Source organism: Capra hircus, chromosome 5 (assembly GCF_001704415.2).
Source record: "Capra hircus breed San Clemente chromosome 5, ASM170441v1, whole genome shotgun sequence".
In the NCBI taxonomy this organism is placed as follows: domain Eukaryota; kingdom Metazoa; phylum Chordata; class Mammalia; order Artiodactyla; family Bovidae; genus Capra; species Capra hircus.
Window position 1 is genome coordinate 72,543,935 of NC_030812.1, and position 21,261 is coordinate 72,565,195.

General features: G+C 48.5%; 1 protein-coding gene across 2 annotated transcripts; it reads left to right on the forward strand.

Annotated features, from left to right (window-relative positions):
- On the forward strand, window positions 5,603-14,348 carry LOC102170588 (apolipoprotein L6). Of its 2 annotated transcripts, XM_013963982.2 has the most exons (6): window positions 5,603-5,722; window positions 7,812-7,896; window positions 8,267-8,345; window positions 10,879-11,704; window positions 12,702-12,800; window positions 13,372-14,348. In XM_013963982.2, exons 3-6 carry the CDS (start codon window positions 8,326-8,328, stop codon window positions 13,381-13,383), a joined length of 957 nt encoding a protein of 318 aa, XP_013819436.1. In that variant the 5' UTR covers window positions 5,603-5,722; window positions 7,812-7,896; window positions 8,267-8,325; the 3' UTR covers window positions 13,384-14,348. The 2 variants fall into 2 exon arrangements, with proteins under 2 accessions (XP_013819436.1, XP_005680661.1); XM_005680604.3 differs by lacking the exon at window positions 8,267-8,345.

The window sequence follows — 21,261 nt, forward strand, 5'->3', positions numbered from 1 at the left end:
TTGTTCCATGTCCTGTTCTAACTGGTGCTTCCTGACCTGCATGCAGATTTCTCAAGAGGTAGGTCAGGTGGTCTGGTATTCCCATCTCTTTCAGAATTTTCCACAGTTTCTTGTGATCCGCACAAAGGCTTTGGCATAGTCAATAAAGCAAAAGTAGATGTTTTTCTGGAACTCTCTTGCTTTTTCCATGATCCAGCGGATGTTGGCAATTTGATCTCTGGTTCCTTTGCCTTTCCTAAAACCAACTTGAACATCTGGAAGTTCACGGTTCACGTACTACTGAAGCCTGGCTTGGAGAATTTTGAGCATTACTTTACTAGCGTGTGAGATGAGTGCAATTGTGCGGTAGTTTGAGCATTCTTTGGCATTGCCTTTCTTTGGGATTGGAATGAAAACTGACCTTTTCCAGTCCTGGTTTAGCGAGTAGCTTTCCAGGAATGGGAGGGAAAGAGGCAGAGGAAGAAATCACCTGCAGTTTCTCCCCATTGTGCTCAAACTTGGCATAAGTGGTATAAAACCTTCCAATGAGTTTTGGGGTTGGAGGGGGTGGCTGACAGCAGTAAGGAGGCTGTTGCTGTTTAGGTGGATAGAGGGGCTGAAACACCTTCTGCCTCCCCGGCCTGAATCCAGTCTTCCCACTGCAGCCCCCAAGGCCTGAGTGAGGCCTGGGAGACAGGCTGAGGGATAAAGGACTTCACAGAGAGATAGGAGCCTGGTCTCAGGGTGGGCTGGATGCTGGGGGTGGAAAGGCTGAGAAGCTTACAGCTCCTCAGAGCTGTAAGGGAGCCGGCAGAGAGATGCCAGGGGGTATTTCACCAGCAGGAGGCAGCAGGCACCCAGTTGGAGGGTCGGGCAAAGGGGGCCTCTATGCAAGGCAGCCAGACCCCAGAGGGACCACACAGGCACCTCCAGCCAGATGCCACCCAGGGCATAGCAAACTTCGGGAAGGGAAAAGCCCCTGTTAACAGGAAACAGAAGGGCTTCCCTGGTGGCTCAGTGGTAAAGAATCGCCTGCCAGTGCAGGAGACACAGGTTCGATCCTGATCCAGGAGGATCCCACATGCCCCAGAGTGACTAGCTCAGCCCGTGCACCGCAACTATTGAGCCTAGTTCGAGTCAGTTAAGTTCGGTCGCTCAGTCGTGTCCGACTCTTTGCCACCCCGTGCACTGCAGCCCGGTAGTCTTCCCTGTCCGTCACCCGCTCGTTCTGGAGTCTGGGAGGCGCAGATGCTGAGCCCCTGCACCCTAGGGCCCGTGCTCTGCAACAAGAGGAGCCACCCGATGGGAAGGCCACGCACCTCACCTGGGGAGTAGTCCCCACTTGCTGCAGCTAGCAAAGCAGTGAAGACTCAGCACAGACAAAAACAAGGAAATGAGTAATTTTTTTAAAAAAGGGGAACAGTAGCCCCCAGATGGAGTCACTCAGGTTAAACTCACAATGGCAAAGCAAGACTTAGCACTTACCCTAACTGCAGCATCAACCCCCAAGGAAGGGGACCTGTCATCAATCAGCCTGGTGGGGTGACTCCGTTCCCTTTAAGAGGTACCCTTTGCCTGAAACAATGCACTCTTTCTCTGCTACTAATTTCCTTTTTCTACCTCTTTCCCCCTTGAGAAACCTTTCCTTTTCTACAATTCAGCTCAGCTTCTATTTGCTAAATGGGGCACTGCCTGATTTATGAATTGGTGCATAAAGCCAATGTGATCCTTACATTTACTCAGCTGAGTTTTTTTTTTTATGCCCTGATAGGAAACTGCGGCCTGAATTTGCTGAATACTCACCCACAAATGATTTACTCTGAAACCATGCCTGATAGGGTTAAAAAACCCATATTGAAACTGTGCCCCATTAGAGTTAATAGAAACTGGTGACTAAGAAATTCCTGAGCTTGCGTTGCAGAACAGGAGGTAAGAACAGCTTGTTAAAAACTCCCCCGCTTGTAACCCGCCTCCCCTGACCAGGCTCACCTTAATTATTTTCTGACTTCTTAACCCCCCTATGCAGACAAGTCTGCATATGGGTCATTGTAGTAATAGGTAGATGGGCTCAAGTTGTTTTCCAAGAACTTAAGGTTGACTCTGGTCCGTTTCAAGCCAGCTAAGAGTGTAGGGACCACCTACCCTAAAACTGGACCTGCTCAGGTGTTCAAAGAACAACCTTTTGACATCAAACTACACCCTCAGATCACACTAAGAGCTACCACTTTAGAACACAACTCCCCCAGAGAAGGATGTGACTCAGATACACTTGCACAGAACCCTGATCACCTCACCTTTTCCTCTGCCTCCCATCTCCCTGCGTCTTTATCCCGTAAACATCTCAAGCCCATTGTCTTCAGGCAGGCATGTCTAAGATTCATTCTCCTATCTCCTCACTTGGCTGCCTTGTGAGTAAACTCTTTCTCTGCTGCAAACCCCATGGTTGTCAAGAAAATGTTGCCGAAAAGATTGTGTTTTATATGCAAGAGATGGAGGTTTTTTTCTTTCTAGCAAGTTGGAGATGGTTAGGGGAGTTTAAGGAAATGAACTGATTCATGTTCATCTGGGTTACAGGGTGTGCTTTCTGTCTCACCAGAGAAGCAGGTTTCCTGCAGGTGACAGGTAACTGGCTCATCCAGCATCTCTTGAGGCTATGGTTTCATAAAAATCACTGTAGCAAACACACCCTGCTGCCCTCAGTCCAATGGCCGGCCAGTCCCTGAGGCTCTCAGGACTGAGAAGAAGCCACGCCTGGTGTGTTGCCAGGGAAAACAGCAGGGAGGCCCGGATGGCCCGGTGGCCCAGGGTTGGTCAGTTCCACCTCCAGGATGGCTTCAGGTCAGAGCAGCTCCAGGTGTGGGAGGCCAGGACACCAGAGCTACAAAAGTCCCCACGGGTCCCAGCTCAGGGCCCTCCAGCTTCTCATTTCTGCTCACAGGCCCAGGAAAAGCAGTCAGTTCCCATCCTGCAGACCAAGCCTGGCTGGGTGGGCTCCCCACCATGCCCCCCAACAAAGCAAAGCCCTCAGCGTGGCCTCAGGGGGCACTGAGGAGAGGGCCTGGGACCTCTGGACATATAAATGTAAACAAATCACACAGCCCTAGGATCCAGCTGGTGTGTGAACACACACATACATACACACACATGGACAAATCTCAGCCCATGACTGCCCAAAAGGCTGTTCCCACAGGCACAGGGTCTAGAACTGGGGCTGTCATTTCTTAGCTATATGACCATGGGGCAGGCCACCCCACCCTCTCGAGCTCTCAGTTTCCTCATTTGTGAAATGGGAGGGAGCATCAGGACCACAATCCCATGTCCCAAATCAAAGGGGTCAGAAGCGTTTCAGTTTCCAATTTGGGGGATTCTGGAAAGGTGCAGATATCATATATTATGTAACACCCCCTGAAGCCCTCTTGTAGAGTAAACCCTAAACCTGGGGGATTTTGTTGTTTGTAATGCAAGAGCCTGACTTAATCTTTTATTGCTGAGGCATCCGCTTTGAAGATGGTGATATTGAATAAACACATTGGTAGCCCCAGCACTCGATAAAAAGCCAGCTGCCTTCCCCATGGAGGCCCCTTGGTTTTAGACCTCTTGGCCATGAAATTAAAAGACGCTTACTCCTTGGAAGAAAAGTTATGACCAACCTAGATAGCATATTCAAAAGCAGAGACATTACTTTGCTGACTAAGGTCCGTCTAGTCAAGGCTTTGGTTTTTCCTGTGGTCATGTATGGATGTAAGAGTTGGACTGTGAAGAAGGCTGAGCGCCGAAGAATTGATGCTTTTGAACTGTGGTGTTGGAGAAGACTCTTGAGAGTCCCTTGGACTGCAAGGAGATCCAACCAGTCCATTCTGAAGGAGATCAACCCTGGGATTTCTTTGGAAGGAATGATGCTAAAGCTGAAACTCCAGTACTCTGGCCACCTCATGTGAAGAGTTGACTCATTGGAAAAGACTCTGATGCTAGGAGGGATTGGGGGCAGGAGGAGAAGGGGACGACAGAGGATGAGATGGCTGGATGGCATCACGGACTCGATGGACGTGAGTCTGAGTGAACTCCGGGAGATGGTGAAGGACAGGGAGGCCTGGTGTGCTGCGATTCATGGGGTCACAAAGAGTCGGACACGACTGAGTGACTGAACTGAACTGGTTGATTTTAATCACTGACCATTTGGGTCACTTGCTCCCGTACCTTCAATTTCCCCTCTTAGGTTTAAATTATTTATACCAGTAAAGAGGGAGCCCTTGAAGACTCAGGGCCCCACCTTTGACCCCAGTAAAAGCAGAACCCTAGGCTCTTCTTCTCTGTCTTTTCTCCATTCCCCTCTTAACCACCCCCCAACCCCGGACTTGTAAGTAATAAACCTTTATTTAATTAATCAAATTTTTTTCTTTTATGTAATTTTATAGTCCATGGTGTTGCAAAGAGTCGGACACAACTGAGCTACTAACACATAAGTCTTAAACCTTTATTTATTTTTAAGTTTTTTGATGGTTATTGCTGCAGGGCACCTTGTAAGCATGAGAACCCCAGGGGCGGTCCAAACACAACTGGGGCTCCCCTGGTGGCTCAATGGTAAAGAATCATGCAGGGAACCAGGGTTCGGTCCCTGGGTGGGAGAAGCCAGCATGCTGTGTGGCGGCTAAGCCCATGAACCACAATTGCAGAGCCGGTGCTCTAGAGCCTGGGAGCTGCAACTGCGGAAGCCCATGTGCCTGGAGCCCGTGTTCCTCAACAAGAGGAGCCGCTGCAACGAGCCACTCATGCACCCCAGCTAGAGAGGAGCCCCGCTCGCCAGACGAGGGAAAAGCCCACAGAGCAGTGAAGGCCAGCACAGCCGAAACCAAATAAATGAATAAATACAGTTATATATATAGATAGCCCTGAGATCAGCCCCAAACACCCTCCTTGTTCAAACATTAGGTTGATTTCTGCAGGGAAACTGAATATTCAAGAGAAGGTGGATACATCAAAACTATACACTTGTTCCAGCTCGGGTCATTTTACCACCAAATGAACCATGAAAAAACGTTTCTGTTTTCCAGAGCCTTTTGTGTTTCACAGGCACAGAAAAGAGGCCTTCGACTTTGGGGTCGACCCCCTCCTCAGAGGGCAGGTGAGCGCTCTCGTGGCAGGACCGTGGACGCATTTGTTAGGTGTTGGTTCCATGCTGGGCATCGCCTCATTTGCTCCGGGGCTCCTTACAGTGGCTCTCTGCCACAAGGGCTGTTTTACTAAATACCCATTTCACAGATGGGGAATCAAGGCCAAGGGCAGTTGAGAAAGCAGCTCACAGTGACACAGCTCCAGATGGTCTGCTTGACTTCAGAGTCCTTGCAGGGCGTAAGCACCCTCACTCTGCTCTTGGAACAGCTGGGACCAGGGGAGGTGAGACCGGACCTGACAGATTCAGCTAGCTCCTTCATTGCACATCTCCTAGAGAAAGAAGCAGAAAGGAAAGTAAAAGTGCAACCATTGCTCAACAAGCCCCGGGGGGTCTCCCCCACCGCATGCCCCCCCCAGAGCTGCTTTGGCATTGACACTTCTGTGCTTGCCTCACTGAACTTGCATCCAGTTTTGCAATCAGAGCCTCGGGTCTTTCCCATGATGAGCAAGACCAGCTGGAGACTCTGCTCTGTGTGTTTGCCCTCCTGCAGCCTAGACGCTCACAGCCCTCCGCTGGATCTGAGGCCCCTGGAGGGGAGACGAAGGCAGGCCCTTGGGACCTGAGGCCACGGTGAGTGCTTCATTGAGAGCAGGTGGGCCAGGAGACCCAGGAGGAGGGCTGCTCTGCGGCCTCACTTCTAAAGGACAATGGGCCCAAGAGGTTGCCCCTGCAGTTGGTTTGGGAAAAAGAGTTACTGTCAGGAACCCCCATGCTGTTCAAATCCCCATCTGGCCAGCTCCTAGTGTCAGCTCGGGTCTGAAATTCAGTTTCTTTACTTGATAAATTGGGATAGAAATCTCTCCCTCAGAGGTCATTTGAAGTTTAAATAAAAACATGATTAAGCATGTGATTAGACCAACCAAACTGCATCTTCCCCTCCATTGGCTGGGGACCCCTGGATCGTAGACAGAGAGAGAGAGAGGTCCTGGACCCCAGAACATAGGTGACATCACCGGCCAAGGCATTTCCCTAGCTGTTCTTTACAAGAGTGGTTTAGGAGTATCATCTTTATAGGAAAAGATGCCAGATGAATTGTCTCAAAATTGCCACCTGCAATGTTTCTTGGGTTGTATGCTTATTTAGGGAGTTTGAGGGGCAGGGGTTGGTGATAAAGATTAAGGGGATTATCTCAAAGCTGTGTTCCAGAGTATCCAACTTCTCTGACATCAATGGTGTATATGAGGGAATTGGTTTGAGGGGAAGGGACAGAATACGGCAGAGCTGAAGGCTCCCCAAACAACAAAGAAAGTCTCATACATATCAGCTCTCATATGGAAATGACTTCTCTAATCCTCGCCCATCATTTCCATCCCTCTCCCAACATAACATCCTCTGACATCTCCCGAGAGAAGGTCAGTAGTGAGAGGATGGGACCTGGTGGGACCAAAGGGCTCCCTGCTGTCACTTTAGCTCTTCATTTAGTAGGAATAATAGGGGAAATGGGGGAGCTTTCAGGAGCTGCTGGGAAAGGCTGGGGCTCCTCCAGGGTTTCTCAGCCTCAGCACCGCTGACAGCTTGGACTGGACCGTTCTTTGCTGTGGGGCCGTCCTGTGCACTGTAGGGTGTTTCGCAGCATCTCCGACCTCTACCCACTAGGCGCCAGGAGCAGTGTCCCCTGACGCCCACCACTGAATGTCTATGGGCGTCACCACTATCCCCCGGGGAGAAAGCTCATCCCTGATGGAGATCCACTGCTCGAGACCTAACTGGAATTACACGGGGCTCCTCCACTTCCCAAGTGCTTGACATTTGCTTTGTAGCGTATTTCTAGCATTATTTATTTGGGGCTGTGCTGGGTCTTCATTGTTTCGAGAGCTCTAGCTGTGGCTAATGGGGCCTTCTCACTGCAGTGACTTCTCTTGTTGTGGAGCACAGACTCTAGGGTGTGTGGGCTTCAGAAGTTGCAGTTCCCAGGCTCTGGAGCACAGGCTCAGTAGTTGTGGTACACAGCCTTAGTTGCTCCCTAGCAGGTGGGATCTTCCCCGATCAGGGACTGAACTAGTGTTTACCATATTGGCAGGCAGGTTCTTTACCACTGAGCCATCAGGGAAGCCCTCTCATTTTTTGAAGCTACTGAATGTTTTTAAAACCATGACAACATGAAAGAATTTCACAGACATTGTGTTGGGAGAAATAAACCAAAGAACTGATGCCATTGACGTGAAAATCAAGACCAGGCAAACAAATGAAAGGTTATAGAAATCAGCGTAGTGATCACCCGTGTGGTGGGGTGCATGTTGGCTGCGTTTGGGTTAAGGAAACCGTCTGTCCTTTATCTCGATCTGGGTGGTGATGACTTGGATGTGTGACGTCAAAATGTATGAAGCTGAGGACTTTGTTTTGTGTACTTATCCTATAGAAGCTCACCTCAACATATAATGTAAAAACAACAGCTTTCAAATATTTAGTCCTTTATGTCTTATTATTATTTGGATTTCGCATCATCTAAAATCCCTCCACACTTGAGTTTCTTTTTTGAAGTTTTAAAAATCTTTTTGTCCATAACTCACAGCAAGTGGGATCTTAGTTCCCCGATTAGGTTGAACCTGTCCCCTGCATTGGAAGTGTGGACGGAAACTTAATCACTGGACTGCCAAGGAAGTCCCACACTTGAATTTCATATGATTTCATGGAACTTGTTTTCTGTGTCTTCACCCAGAAAATCCTTTGAGTCGTGGTGACAGCTCTCATTCTCCCATGGACAAAATGAGCATGGATTTGGTGCCACAGAACCTGCTGGACAGGTAGGCAGGGAAAGCCTGCAAGACTGGTGTCAGTTTGCAAAAGTAATCCAGAGCCCTGTGTCCCTGGGGAAAGGGCGACTTCTGCAGAAATGCTTAGGTATTCTCACGACATGTGACAAATGTGTTCCAGGAGAACAGCCATGAATGAGGCCTGCCTTCTCACTGGTCATTATGTATGTGAAGATATGTCCCTGGGAGAAAAATATTCCACAGTTTACACTATTTTGGAGCACAAGTCAAGTTCTTGTTAGGTACCTGACCCTGGGCAACAGGACTCCGAGGGCAGAAACTGCCCCCTTGGACGTCACTTCTGTGAGGTTAATGTATCACCAAAAAAGCCCTTTAACTTTGCCTCATTCTTGAATTTAAGCTCCAGCATGCATTCATCAGCAGACATAGCATCGCCAGCCCCACATAGGCCATCAGCCAATGTCTCCTGAGGGAATTAGGTGAGTTACATATGTGTAACAGAATTAGACTGTAGTTCTGTGTCAAGAGGCATTGCTGCCTAACATAGGATGCGTGCATACTCAGTCATTCAGTCGCGTCCGACTCTGCGACCTTACAGACTGTAGCCTGCCAGGCTCCTCTGTCCACTCTAGTATTCTTGCCTGGAGAATCCCATGGACAGGGGAGGCTCGTGGGCTGCAGTCCATGGGATGCCAAGGAGTTGGACACAACTCAGTGACTAACACTTTCACGTTCCATCTGGGCTTCTGCTTCCACCACAGAAAAGTAAAGGAGGAAGCTTAGATCTTCCCCAGGGCTTCTTCCACCTCTGATATCCTCCTGTGGGCCTCACCTGGCCTCCTCAGCTTGCCCTGAAGGAGTTGCAGCCAGGGCCCTGAGCTTGAGGAAAGCACCTGAGGGAGCAGGCTTTCTTCCTCAGCCCCCAGACTGCTCTCCCATGGAGGCCACACTCAGCCGAGCCGGTGAAGATCCCTCAGTACTGCCTAAGGACACGGAGGGGGAGGGGAGGGGAAGGGGTCCTCTTGTCCCTGACTTTTTCCGTGAAGAATCAATCTGCTTAAGAGAGGGAGGAAAGCCAGCCAAGTGCCAAGGAGAACACTCAGAACATTAGCGATCATTTATCTCAGCCCTCTCAGTGTGTAACTCCTGAGAGAAACAAAGGCACAGCAGAGTAACCGAGTTCAAGGGCATCAAAGTGAAGGATGCACTATACAATACAGTGCCCCTTCCCGCTGACTCACCCCTGCGTGTGCAGGGCTCCCAACCTCCCGCCCAGCACCTGGTCGCCTCTTCCTCCTACTTTCCTCAGACCTTTCCCTGCCCCCAGTGAGTCCCAGGTTCCTGATCGTGACTCGGATCTGAGCATCGGCCACTGCCCCACCTCAGTTACATTTTCATAGCCTCTTTGAACACGGGTGAAAAAGTCCCTTGGTGCTAATCCATTTCCTCCCTCCCTTTGGCCAAGGCTCCATTTCTCTCATTTCCTTCCAGATGCCCCTCTTACATCTTTCTTCTCTGAAGCAAATTAGCAGCTCCTAACTATGTTCTGGGACATTTCTTATTAACAGCTGGGTTAGAGGTAACAGAGATGCTAGGAAGATGCAAGGAGAATGTAAAGTCTGGAGTGGCAAGAAGATCCAGAAACCATGTGGGTGCCGGGGTCCAGCCGCGGTGGACCCAGGGTGATTTGAAGGGGAGATGGAGTAGGCGAGGAAAAAACTTATTTATTTATAAATATAAGATTAGATTAGGAAGAAATAGTGTAGTAGGAAAATTTAGTGGAGAAAAGAGGCTGCATAACTTGGTTTACGTGGAGAACTAATAAAGTTCCAGACAAGGAGCTTGCACCATCTACGTTAGGCCATCGGCGTCCTCCTGAATAGCAGGGGGTGCCCCACCTTGGGCTCCCTCTCGCCTGGATCTTAGAAGCCGGGGCAAATAAATAGACATGGCGAGCCTCCATGCCCCAGATGGGAATTCAGCCTGAAATTAGAGTAAAGAGGAGACACGGGGGAGACCAGTCCTTCCAATGACTTGCCCGGCCTCTATTGTCTAGAAAGGCCTTTTATACGTTTTTGGTTGTACATAGAGATCAATGAGTAATATAAATTATGCAGTGTTAGCAGCCCAGACTTTTATCAAAACCAGGCTTTTCTCTCTGTATACCTAGTTGTATACACAAGTCTTAGGTGATTTACATCATCTTTTGGCCAAAAGGGCCAATTAACATTTTACAGCCTTTTTTCTGATAAGGGTTTTTCAACCAGAAGACTTATTTGTGTTGTTTTTTGAAAAGTCTGGTGCCACTCTCAGAAAGTGCTAAATAAAGTTACATTCTTATATAGAAAAGATACAGCAATTTATAACAAGTAAAAGGAGTACAGTGATTTATAACAAAAGAAAAGTAACTAACTCAAAAGTCTAGTGTTGCTAACATCAAAACTACTATATACCTTTTTCCATATCCTGATTACATTGATTAATATCTTCTCAGGTGCCTAAAAGATAAAGAATATGGAGGCCTGGCAGCAATCATTGAGTCAACAGTGAAATCTGTCACCAAGATGATTTTTAGCTCTTTAGAAAAGGCTCTGTATCTTTAAGATGCTTTAAGCTTTGTGCCTCTCGAGGTTGGGGGCTGTAAGCAATTTACAAGCTGTAAAAAGTCTAGGGGAACCTGTTAGGCAAGCTAGAGAGTTATCAGAGGGGGTTTGAACTGAAACATCCCTTTCAAATGCAGAAGACTAAAGCCCTGAGTTAACTTTATCTAGAATGTGTCTGAAGAGTGGAAAAGTACAATACAATAAGGCAGACAGATTCTGGTTTGGGGGGTACATGCTCAGGAAATTCCAGGGGGAAACCCTGAGGCTTGACTCGCCTTGCCCATCAGGCCTCTCCACATGACCTTGTCATGGGTGGGATTCCTCACACTGGCTCCCGGCACGTGGGCTTGGCTAAGAATTTGGCTTTCCCATCCTGGGGACTGGAAATCTTTATTTCACTCATCCACAGGGACGCGGATGACACTCTTCCATGTGATGATGTGAAGCCGCAAGATAGTGACCTGTCAGCTGAAGAAAGAATGTTTTTGGAAGAGTTTCCCAACTTGAAAGGGGAGCTGGACGTGGACATCCAGAAGCTCCATGCCCTTGCAGACCACATTGACACAACACACAAAACCCTCACCAAGACCAGCGTGGTGGCCAATTCCATCGCCGTGGTCTCCAGAGCCATGAGCATCCTGGGCTTAGTCCTTGCTCCGGTGACAGCAGGGGGAAGCCTGGTGCTCTCCACTGCAGGTAGAGTTTTGGGGACAGCAGGGGAGGTCACCAGTATCTTGACCAATGTTTTGGAACGTTTTCACAGTCAAGAAGCCCAAGCTCAGGTTGGTAGCCTAATGCCCTCCCGTGGCCGAAAAGTCAGGCGAGCCAGGACGGACTACATCGTGGCCGCTGGAAAGGTGATTCAGAATTGTAGAAGCACCATCGAGGATGTTCAGAAGAGCATCCGTGCCTTTCAGATCACCAAGGCCCACCCACACCTGGCCACCGCTGCCCAGCGCCTCCTGACCACTGGCCAGGTCTCAGCCCGAAGGAGCAGGCAGGTGCAAAGGGCCTTCGACGGTACCACGCTGGTGATGAAAACCAAGGCTCGCTTGCTGGGCAGTGCGATGGCTGGCTTTTCCCTCAGCGTGGACTTGGCCTCCCTCCTCAAGGACTGGAAGCAGCTGAAGGAGGGAGCCAGAACAGAGCTTGCGGAAGGGCTAAGGGCCCAGGCTCGGGAGCTGGAAAGGCAGCTGACAGAACTCACCCAGCGCTACGAGAGCCTGCAGCAGAGGGTGAGGCTGTGCGGTCCCTCGTGGGTGGCACAGAGCCGGGGGAAAGCTTTAACTGGGTGCATGGGCGCTGGGGCCTATGGGAGGGTCATGAAGAAGCCAGTGTGGGTACAGTTTGCCTGCCTATTCCCCAGGATGTGGGGTGTCTGGTGGCCCTGGAGGTCCAAACAGCATCAAGTGCATCTTGAAACTGTTCTGGATAGACCTGTCATGCCTTCTGTTTTCCCATCAAAGCTTCTTCTTTTTGTTTTTTAACTTTTCTTTATTTAGAAAAACAACTTTTTATTTTGTATTGGAGTATAGCCAATTAACTATGTGATAGTTTCAGGTGGACAGCAAAAGGCCTCAGCCATACATACACATGTACCCATTCTCCTCCAAATTTCCCTCCCATCCAAGTTGCTACGTAACATCCACCAATGCTTCTTGACTTCCCTGTACTGGGAAGAGGGTCTTCCCAGCAGTACAGAAGAGGACACTGAGTCCAAGGGAGCGTTAGGGATTGAAATGTATCCCCCTAACCTTTATACACAGAAGTGCTAAGCCCAAAGGTGACGTTTTGTTGCTGGGGTCTTTAGGGGGCGGTGACTGGGGTTGAATGAGGTTGTAGGACTGGGGCTGTAATCCTCAGAGACTGGTGTTCTTATAAGAGGAGGAGGGAACACAGGGGGCCTCTCTTTCTCTGCCTACACTGGCACAGAGGAAAGACCATGTCTATAAGCCAGGAAGCGTCCTCACCAGGAGCCCAACCGACCAGCACCTGAATGCAGGGCTTGCAGCCTCCACAACTATGAGAAAATACATTTCTGCTGTTTAACCTCCCAGACTGCAGTGTTCATAAGGAGCTTATATAACTTGCCAAATGCTTGCAGCAAGGTGGAGGGAATCAGAATGACAGCCGGGAAGCCTGACCTAGGAGCCTGGGCTTGGATCTCCATGCTGAGCTGCCCCAGTAGCTTCACTCTGATTGGTGTTTTTGTGGCCTTTTTTTTTTCCCCAGAAACTCTTGCAAGAAAAAAAGCCTGTGAGCTCCTCCTCAGAGGGAACCATGGGGACTGTGCCTCTGCCTCCAGCCACGTGTGGGGAAGCCGGATCCCAGGTGACAGGGGAAGATGAAGGCAATTGAGCTCGGGGTCTCTGAGTGGAATCAAAGGGGACCAGGGAGGGGAGGGCAAGGTTGGCAGAAGCCATGCCTGGAGACTTACCAGCTGGCAGGCCCACAAGGGGCTGGTGCGTGTCCCACTGTCTGCCAGTGGGAGTCAGTTGGTCCCCCTCTTCCTTCCTGCACGTAACTCACTCCCTGGACTCCAGCGTCTCCTCCCCTCATGCTCACTCTCTTGCATTGTTGACGCCAGGCTCTAGGTTAAGCACTGACATCAGACACAAGGGCTCCAGGGATGGAGGATATGTTGTGTTCTCCTTCTGGTTGCCCTTCTCTGTCCTTCCCCTCCCCGACCTGGGCAGTAATTGCCAGAGAAGTTCCTGGAGGTTTGCACAAAAAAGGATGTCACTGGAACCTGCTCAACCAGATTCGCCTTAGGAAGGGGCCTCTCTGTCCTCCTCACTGAGCACAAGTTCTTGGAGCTCCTCAGGACCTTGGAACCTGTAAGGACTCTTAATTCCCAGTTCACCCATCTTACATCTTTTTTTTTTTTTTTTCTGTGTTTCAGCTCCTATTTTAGAAGTCATGCATGGACGTTCAGCACAACTTTTTAAAATTCAGGAAAGTAATAAGGGAAGAAAATAGTGCCCCAGTCAAGGCTGACAGCTGCTGGTTATTTTGCTGGAGAATTTTCTTCCTGTGCTTTTCTTGCTTTGGGCATTACTGCCTACTGGAGAGCCTTCTTCAAGGTTGCATTGTAAAATAGATTTTTCCTGTAACCCACTGAGTTTTCTTTCTTTTTCATTCTCAATTCCCTCATTTGTCTGCAGAGCTATAACCTTCCATTTTGGTGTTTTCACTTAGGAATATCTTCTACCATTCCATGTTTCCCTGCGTTTTTATAGACATTGTGTTTTTTTTTGTTACAAACTATTCTTTTGACTGTACCTATAACCTTTTAGTTAGATATATATTAGTCATCACTGTTAAGTGGCCAAAACCAATTTAAACAGACTTATACAAAAGAAAAGAATTTATTGGCTCATGTACTTTAAAACCTTAAGGGAACAGTGAGCTTCAGGTGTGTGTGTGTGTGTGTGTGTGTGTGTGTGTGTGTATGTGTGTGTGTGTACCCAGGGGATTAAAATGATGTCATCAGGCATCTGTCTTTCCATTTCTCAGAAAGACTTCTGTCAGGTTCAGCCACCTTTGCCTCATCACCCCCAGGTGTGCCTGCTGCTGGCTGGGGGCTCCCACGTGGAAAGGAGTGGGGCAAAGTCTAGAGACCCACTCTGATTGATCAGGACTGGTTCACGTGCCTGTGCTGGCACTGGTTGCTAAGATGGGCTATGGGAACTCTCTTCTGATTCAGTGTTCTTAAATAGTTGTCTCCCAGGCTGTGGTTCCTGCTTTTTTTGCTGCCATTCCCTTTTTATAATTTTTTCGTGAGCCTAACAGTAAGTAAACAGCTTTCATCCCATTGTTCTGTACGTGTGCATGAGCACTGTTCAAGTTCTGAATAAATATTATCAATAATACTTGCATAAAATACTGTGTTCACAAAACTAGGGGGTTTGTTTGTTTTGTGGAAAGTTTGGAATGAAAGAAAAGAAAGAATCAGACAATGGAGACTGGAGATTCACGTCTGAGGCTTATTGGCCTAGTTACATTTCTGAGGTTTGGTTTGTTGAGCCACGAAATAAGCGTCGCCTGAATAAGATCCAGGACTCCATCTGGGTGCAGATATGCAGCATCCAGCTCAGTGCAGTCTGGGAGAAAACAATTTGACATAAGCTCGAATCCTTGCTAGCGCTCTGAGTCAGCACGCAGAGAGGATGGGGGTGGAGGCTGGGAAAGGGAGGGGTTCTCTGGTTCCTCCACTGGGGCAGAAGCTTCTGGAAAGAAGACATTCCTCTTCTCCCCCGCCCCTTTCTCCATCCCTTCCTTCCTTCCTCATAGCCCAGACAGCTTCTGTGCCATCTTCTTCCCTGAAATGCCTTCAGCAGGCAGCACCCCCACTACACACACACTTCCCTATTAGGGTCTACGTCCCAGAAACATGCTCGTCTACATCACCTGGAATTCTGGTGAACAAATGCCTTCCCGTCATTTTATCTCCCCACTGGTTACATCTTAGTCCTCTTTGCCAAGAGAAGCGCATTGACTCCTCCTGTTACTTAGGGCAACCCCCACCCCCCACCCCCACTGTCCTCCTCTCCCTTCTGGATTGAGTGGGGTTCTTCATGGGTGCCCTGGGGGTGGCACGTGGCCCTCCATCACAGTCAGGAGTTCTGAGACACCTCTCAGTTCTGAGGCATTCTCTATAAGATGAAGAAGGTGCAGTTACATGACCCAGTGAGAGCAGAGCCATCAGATACCGGATGCCCCTTGGATACCTACCCCTCTCCTCAGGGTCCTCTGACTGCCTCTTGTCTGTAGAAAAACTTTAGCCTCCTACGCCTTTCCTGAGTTCCAAAGAATAAATTAGAGAAGTGAGAAAATGCAGAAAGACAGGAAAACAGTCAAGCAAGACAAAATGATAACAGTCTAGCCCACTAAACAAAGTCAGGAACTTTCAGCTCTCCCTCCAGGCCTGTAGAGAATACTCTGAGCTCCTCCTGAGTTGTTTTGCAGTTACTGAAACCCCCACCAGGGGGAGGAAGTTAACTGTTTGCTGCCCGCAAGCCCGCAAGCGCATGGATCCCAGGCTGGTCAGAACCAGATGGTTGACAATGTTGAGAGTTGATTACCTCACCACCTGCCAATCAGAAGACGGTCCACGAGCTGGTCATGCACCCCACAATCCCCCTCCCTCACCCTGTCTTTAAAAACCTTTCCCTGAAAGCCATCGAGGAGTCAGCGTCTTTGACCACCAGCTTCCTGGACTCCTTGCTTGGAGCCCTGCAATACGTGCTGAACTTTCCTTGGTGTCTGCACATTGTCTTTATTGCATGCAGGTGAGTGGACCCAACTTTGGTTCCTTCCATTACTTCCTAACCTTCTTTTAGAAAAACTAAAACAGGGACTTCCCTGGGGGTCCAGTGGTTGAGAATCCACCTGCCAATGCAGGGGACTCAGGTTTGATCCCTGGTTGGGGAACTAAGATCCCGTATGCCACAAGGTGACTAAACCAGCATGCTGCAACTAGAGAGAGCCCGCGAGCTTCAACTAGAGAAGCTTGAATGCTATAATAAAGACCTAGCACAGAGAAGATACATAAAAATTTAAAAATTAAAAGAAATAAAAATCTTTTAAAGCTCAGAAGAACCGAAGACCAAAATCAAATTCTCTTCTACAGTCCAATGCAATTTTTAAAATCAAGAAAGCATCCTCCCCAACGTCTTATTTTGACCAGTTTCAGCGAATGGCGTTCTCCTAGTACAGTTTTTTAATTTAGGAGTAATTTCAAACATATAGAAGTGTTCAAGAGTGTGTAAAGAACTCCCGATTCATGGCCATTCTTTGCCCCCATGCCAGTTTTCAATGTATTGCCTCTCCGCTCCAAACCCACCCTTGAGTGCACAGCCTGTGAGTGCAGAACCGGACCCTCTTGATGGTTCTCTGTTGCCAGCTGGCTCCATGTTAAGCTTGGTCAGTGCAGGGTGTACTGCAGGGGGAGGGGTGTGGGCTCGTGTCCTTGTCCCTGGGGAGCTCAGTCGTCAGGTGGACCAGTGAATTCAAGATCAGCCCCAAGGCAACTTTCTGCGGGTTCCGTGGATGCAGCTTCCCACCTGAGGCTTCCCCTAAAGGCGGCTTCTGCCCAGTTGGATTGAGAAGGTCGACAGCGGCCCCTCCACCTGGTAGTTTTTGCCTACCCCTCAAACGGCAAGCATCAGATGCCTAGTCCAGTTTCGTATTCGGTTTTCTACGGGACTGTTTGTAGTTTTTTAGTGGGCTTGTTGGAGTTATTTAAGTTTTCTGGATACGGGTCTTTTGAGGATCAGGAGACCATGCAGTAATGAAGATGGAGGCAGAGGCTGGAAATGGGGGTTGAGTCAAGCAGACCGTGGGAGCTGCGGTAAAAAGCCTGGGCTTGGACTTGAAAGCCAGGGGCATCCTGAGAAGGGTTTCTTGTCACTGAGTTTCTTGCCTAGTTTGGTCAAGGACTGGGGACAGTAGAGCTTCCTGGGAGATTGATTAGAAATGTGGAATTTCAGTCATCTGAATCCTAGTCAGCCATCGGACAAGAACCCAGGGGACTTGTGTGCACACTGTGAGACGTGCTGCCCCATGAGGAACCCTCAGCATCTCTGGAGCATCCTGTCTCTGTGGCCGAAAAGGAGGAAGTGGGCAGAGTTGTCTTCAGACATGGTTTCTGGTCCGAGGTAAGTGCCCTCATTCCTGTGAGCTGTTCACTAGCTGAGCTCTTTTCCTGACTAGAGGGCTGAAGTATGGTGATAAGCAGCTACCCAGTTCCCGAGAGCTTTGTCTGCTACCCAGGCAGCACTGCAGACGGCAGTCAGCTGTGGCCCAGACCTTTGGAAACCCAGCTCAAAGCTGCCTCATCTCATCTGCCTTACTTTCCAAAATGAGAGACATGCCTTCAAGTTGCGGGGACCCAGCATAGAAGCAAAAAGTGGGCCAACCTGTGTCCACACACTGCACATACCAGGAGAGATGCTCGGTGAACACACTTCCTACTGAGCTGCCTTCCCTTGGCTATAAGATGCAAGGAACATAAATGCACTGACCTTATGTGTTGTGTGGAGCAACGTGGGAGAAAATGAATGTAAAGTCCTTTATTAAATAATACACCCTTCAAAATACTCATTTGTACAGTGGCTGAGGGTGGTAGAAGCAAAAGAGATTCATGTCTTCTCTCTTGCTTATCTGAAGTGTCAGTATCTTTAATAAAAAACAGGTAAAAGGTAAATGGGTTCTGAACACAAAGCTGAAAAGATGCATCCTTTGTCAGTTTCCAGATAATTTCTGAGTAGACCTAAGCTATCGTATGCCAGCAAATTTGGAAAACTCAGCAGTGGCTACAGGACTGGAAAAGGTCACTTTTCATTCCAATCTCAAAGAAAGGCAATGGCAAAAAACGCCCAAACTACCACATAATTGCACTCATCTCACACGCTAGTAAAGTAATGCTCAAAATTCTCCAAGACAGGCTTCAGCAATACGTGAACCGTGAACTTCCAGATGTTCAAGCTGGTTTTAGAAAAGGCAGAGGAACCAGAGATCAAATTGCCAACATCTTCTGCATCATCAAAAAAGCAAGAGAGTTCCAGAAAAACATCTATTTCTGCTTTATTGACTATGCCAAAGCCTTTGACTGTGTGGATCACAAGAAATTGTGGAAAATTCTGAAAGAGATGGGAATACCAGACCACCTGACCTGCCTCTTGAGAAACCTATATGCAGGTCAGGAAGCACCAGTTAGAACTGGACATGGAACAACAGACTGGTTTCAAATAGGAAAAGGAGTATGTCAAGGCTGTATATTGTCACCCTGTTTATTTAACTTATATGCAGAGTACATCATGAGAAATGCTGGACTGGAAGAAACACAAGCTGGAATCCAGATTTCCGGGGGAAATATCAATAACCTCAGATATGCAGATGCCACCACCCTTATGACAGAAAGTGAAGAGGAACTAAAAAGCCTCCTGATGAAAGTGAAAGAGGAGAGTGAAAAAGTTGACTTAAAGCTCAGCATTCAGAAAACAAAGATCATGGCATCTGGTCCCATCACTTCATGGGAAATAGATGGGGAAACAGTGGAAACGGTGTCAGACTTTATTATTTTGGGCTCCAAAATCACTGCAGATGGTGACTGCAGCCATGAAATTAAAAGACACTTACTCCTTGGAAGGAAAATTATGACCAATCTAGATAGCATATTCAAAAGCAGAGACATTACTTTGCCAACAAAGTTCTGTCTAGTCAAGGCTATGGTTTTTCCAGTGGTCATGTATGGATGTGAGATTGGACTGTGAAGAAAGCTGAGTGCCAAAGAATTGATGCTTTTGAACTGTGGTGTTGGAGAAGACTCTTGAGAGTCCCTTGGACTGCAAAGAGATCCAACCAGTCCATCCTAAAGGAGATCAGTCCTGGGTGTTCATTGGAAGGACTGATGCTGAAGCTGAAACTCCAATACTTTGGCCACCTCATGCGACGAGTTGACTCACTGGAAAAGACCCTGATTCTGGGAGAGATTGGGGGCAGGAGGAGAAGGGGATGACAGAGGATGAGATGGCTGGATGGCATCACCTACTCAATGGACATGGGTTTGGGTGGACTCTCAGAGTTGGTGATGGACACGGAGGCCTGGCGTGCTTTGATTCATGGGGTGGCAAAGAGTCAGACACGACTGAGTGACTGAACTGAGCTGAACCCCCTATTTCTCCTCGGGCAATGGAATTGGCCGGTTTTCAGACTGTTCATAATGCATATTCTTTTTCTCCTTCCTGTCTTGAGGACAAACTGCTTCTAATTATAGCTTGTCTTACTGTGTTTCCTCACTTAGTCATTTAAATAAATTTTTTTAATTGGAGCATAATTGCTTTGCAGTGTTGTATTGGTTTCTGCCATACAACAACGTGAATCGGTTGTAAGTATCTTCAACATTTCTTGGAACCAATTCAGATTTATTGAAAAACTTATTCTTACTATTTTCTTAAAACGGATTTTTTTTTTTTTGTAGTTTTTTACTTTGGGAATGCTCTCCACTTGAAGAGGCACAATTTTTCCTGAAATCTTCAATCATCATCCACTTTTCCTGCAATCTGCAATTATTGGTATCTTCTCCCCTTTCCTCTCAAAGCCCTACTCCTTCCCAGTGCTTTTGGCTTCCTTCTAATCTATTTTACCTACTTTCCCTGTTTTCTAATAGATGGTGCCTGAATCCTTTCTTTGCTGCTTTGGGTAATTGCCAAGAAAAGAGACACCGATAGCTCGGTCCATTCTTCTTTACACAGAAGCAGTTTCGCAGCATTATGTCAAAATGGAGATAGGAAAGACTTGACATCAGAGGAAATACCCTTCCCCCTACTTCTCCTGCCTCTTAGGCAATTTCCTCTGAGTCTTTAAAGGGTTGCTTTCATTCCTTATTTCCCTCCCTAGGGTTTCCTCCCAAGCTTTCTTCCCTCACAGTTACGAACTCCCAGGCCTGAGTCACTGGGTCTCAGCGCTGTAGGATGTCACCACTTCTCTGAATGACTGCGAAGTCTGTTTTCTCCTCTCTGGGGTGAAGCCACATCTCTGGCCCAGGACCCACTGTCATCTGTAGAAAGAGAAGCACCCAGGAACCTCAGAGGCCCCATGACTGCAGCCTTGACTGAACTCCACCCAGGAAACCGTCTCCTTTTCCTGGCATATTCTTTTCAACACAGTGCACTCCCTTGGCCGGCAGGGGATGACACTGGGACCTGGGGAGGGGCCAGGCCCTCGGTGTAGGTGATCCCAGCTCCTCAAGGGAAGGTGCGGGTCTGATGTCCTGCTCCTGCCCTATTTCCCTGAGACCCAGCTCCCACTCCTCCTGCAGTTACAGACATCTCATCCTGGGTCCCTTAGCTACAGGGACTGTATTTTACAACTCTGAATCAGAAGGTATATTCAGAGCAGGATACAACATCTGTGTTACCCCCTCTGGCCCCTGCCACTCTCAGCTGGCAGGTTTCTGTGATCGATTTGGGGGTCATCTCCTGGTTGTACAATCAGGACCCCCAAGAAGTAACTGAACGTGGCCTTGGTCCAGCCGTGTTTCCTTACTTGGTGGTCCTTGATGGAGGTATTAGCAGTAGGACATTGGTGGTGGGAAGGCAGAAAGCAAATCCTCTTCTTCTGGTTTGGACCTGAACTTCCAGAGCAGAGTCTCTGGCAAAATGGATTTAGTGATGAGGCTTTCAGTCCAAGAGAGCCTCTCCTTTGCTTTAAATCCAAACCGAGGTCTCAGGAGCATGCTGACCTCCAGCTAGTGAACAGATATGGGAGGAAGGAGAGACGAGGGCGCAAGGCAGAGGAGCTCAGCCAGGGACCACACCCTGGTTGAGGATGGAGGAGGAAGCAGAGAGAGCTAGTGTTCTGAGCATTTGTGAGCGGGTCTTGAATAGAATAGCCGTGGTTGGGGCTAGATGTGGCCCCTCGGTGTCAGGGAATCTAAGCCAGAGGACTATCATGCCGTCCTCGGGGGAAGTGAGGAAAAGCAAGCTTCTTCCCAGGTAGTGGGGTATTCTGAGCTTTCTCAGCAGAAGCAGAAATGTGATGGAATACAAAATAGAATGACTCCTGAAACCAGCTGGGAAAGTGATGAAACATGGTCAGGGTTCTATCTCATCTCTAATCCTATGTGTCAATCACAAACCTCTCAGAGACTGTTTACTAAAATGGGGAAGGAAACAGCCTGGCCCATCTCCTGGAGACCAGAACACCACCCCCACCATTTGACTTGACTCTGCCTTTTCTCTGCCTTAGTCCTGTTCCCTCCCCCGTCACTCCTTCCCCAAAATGAAGC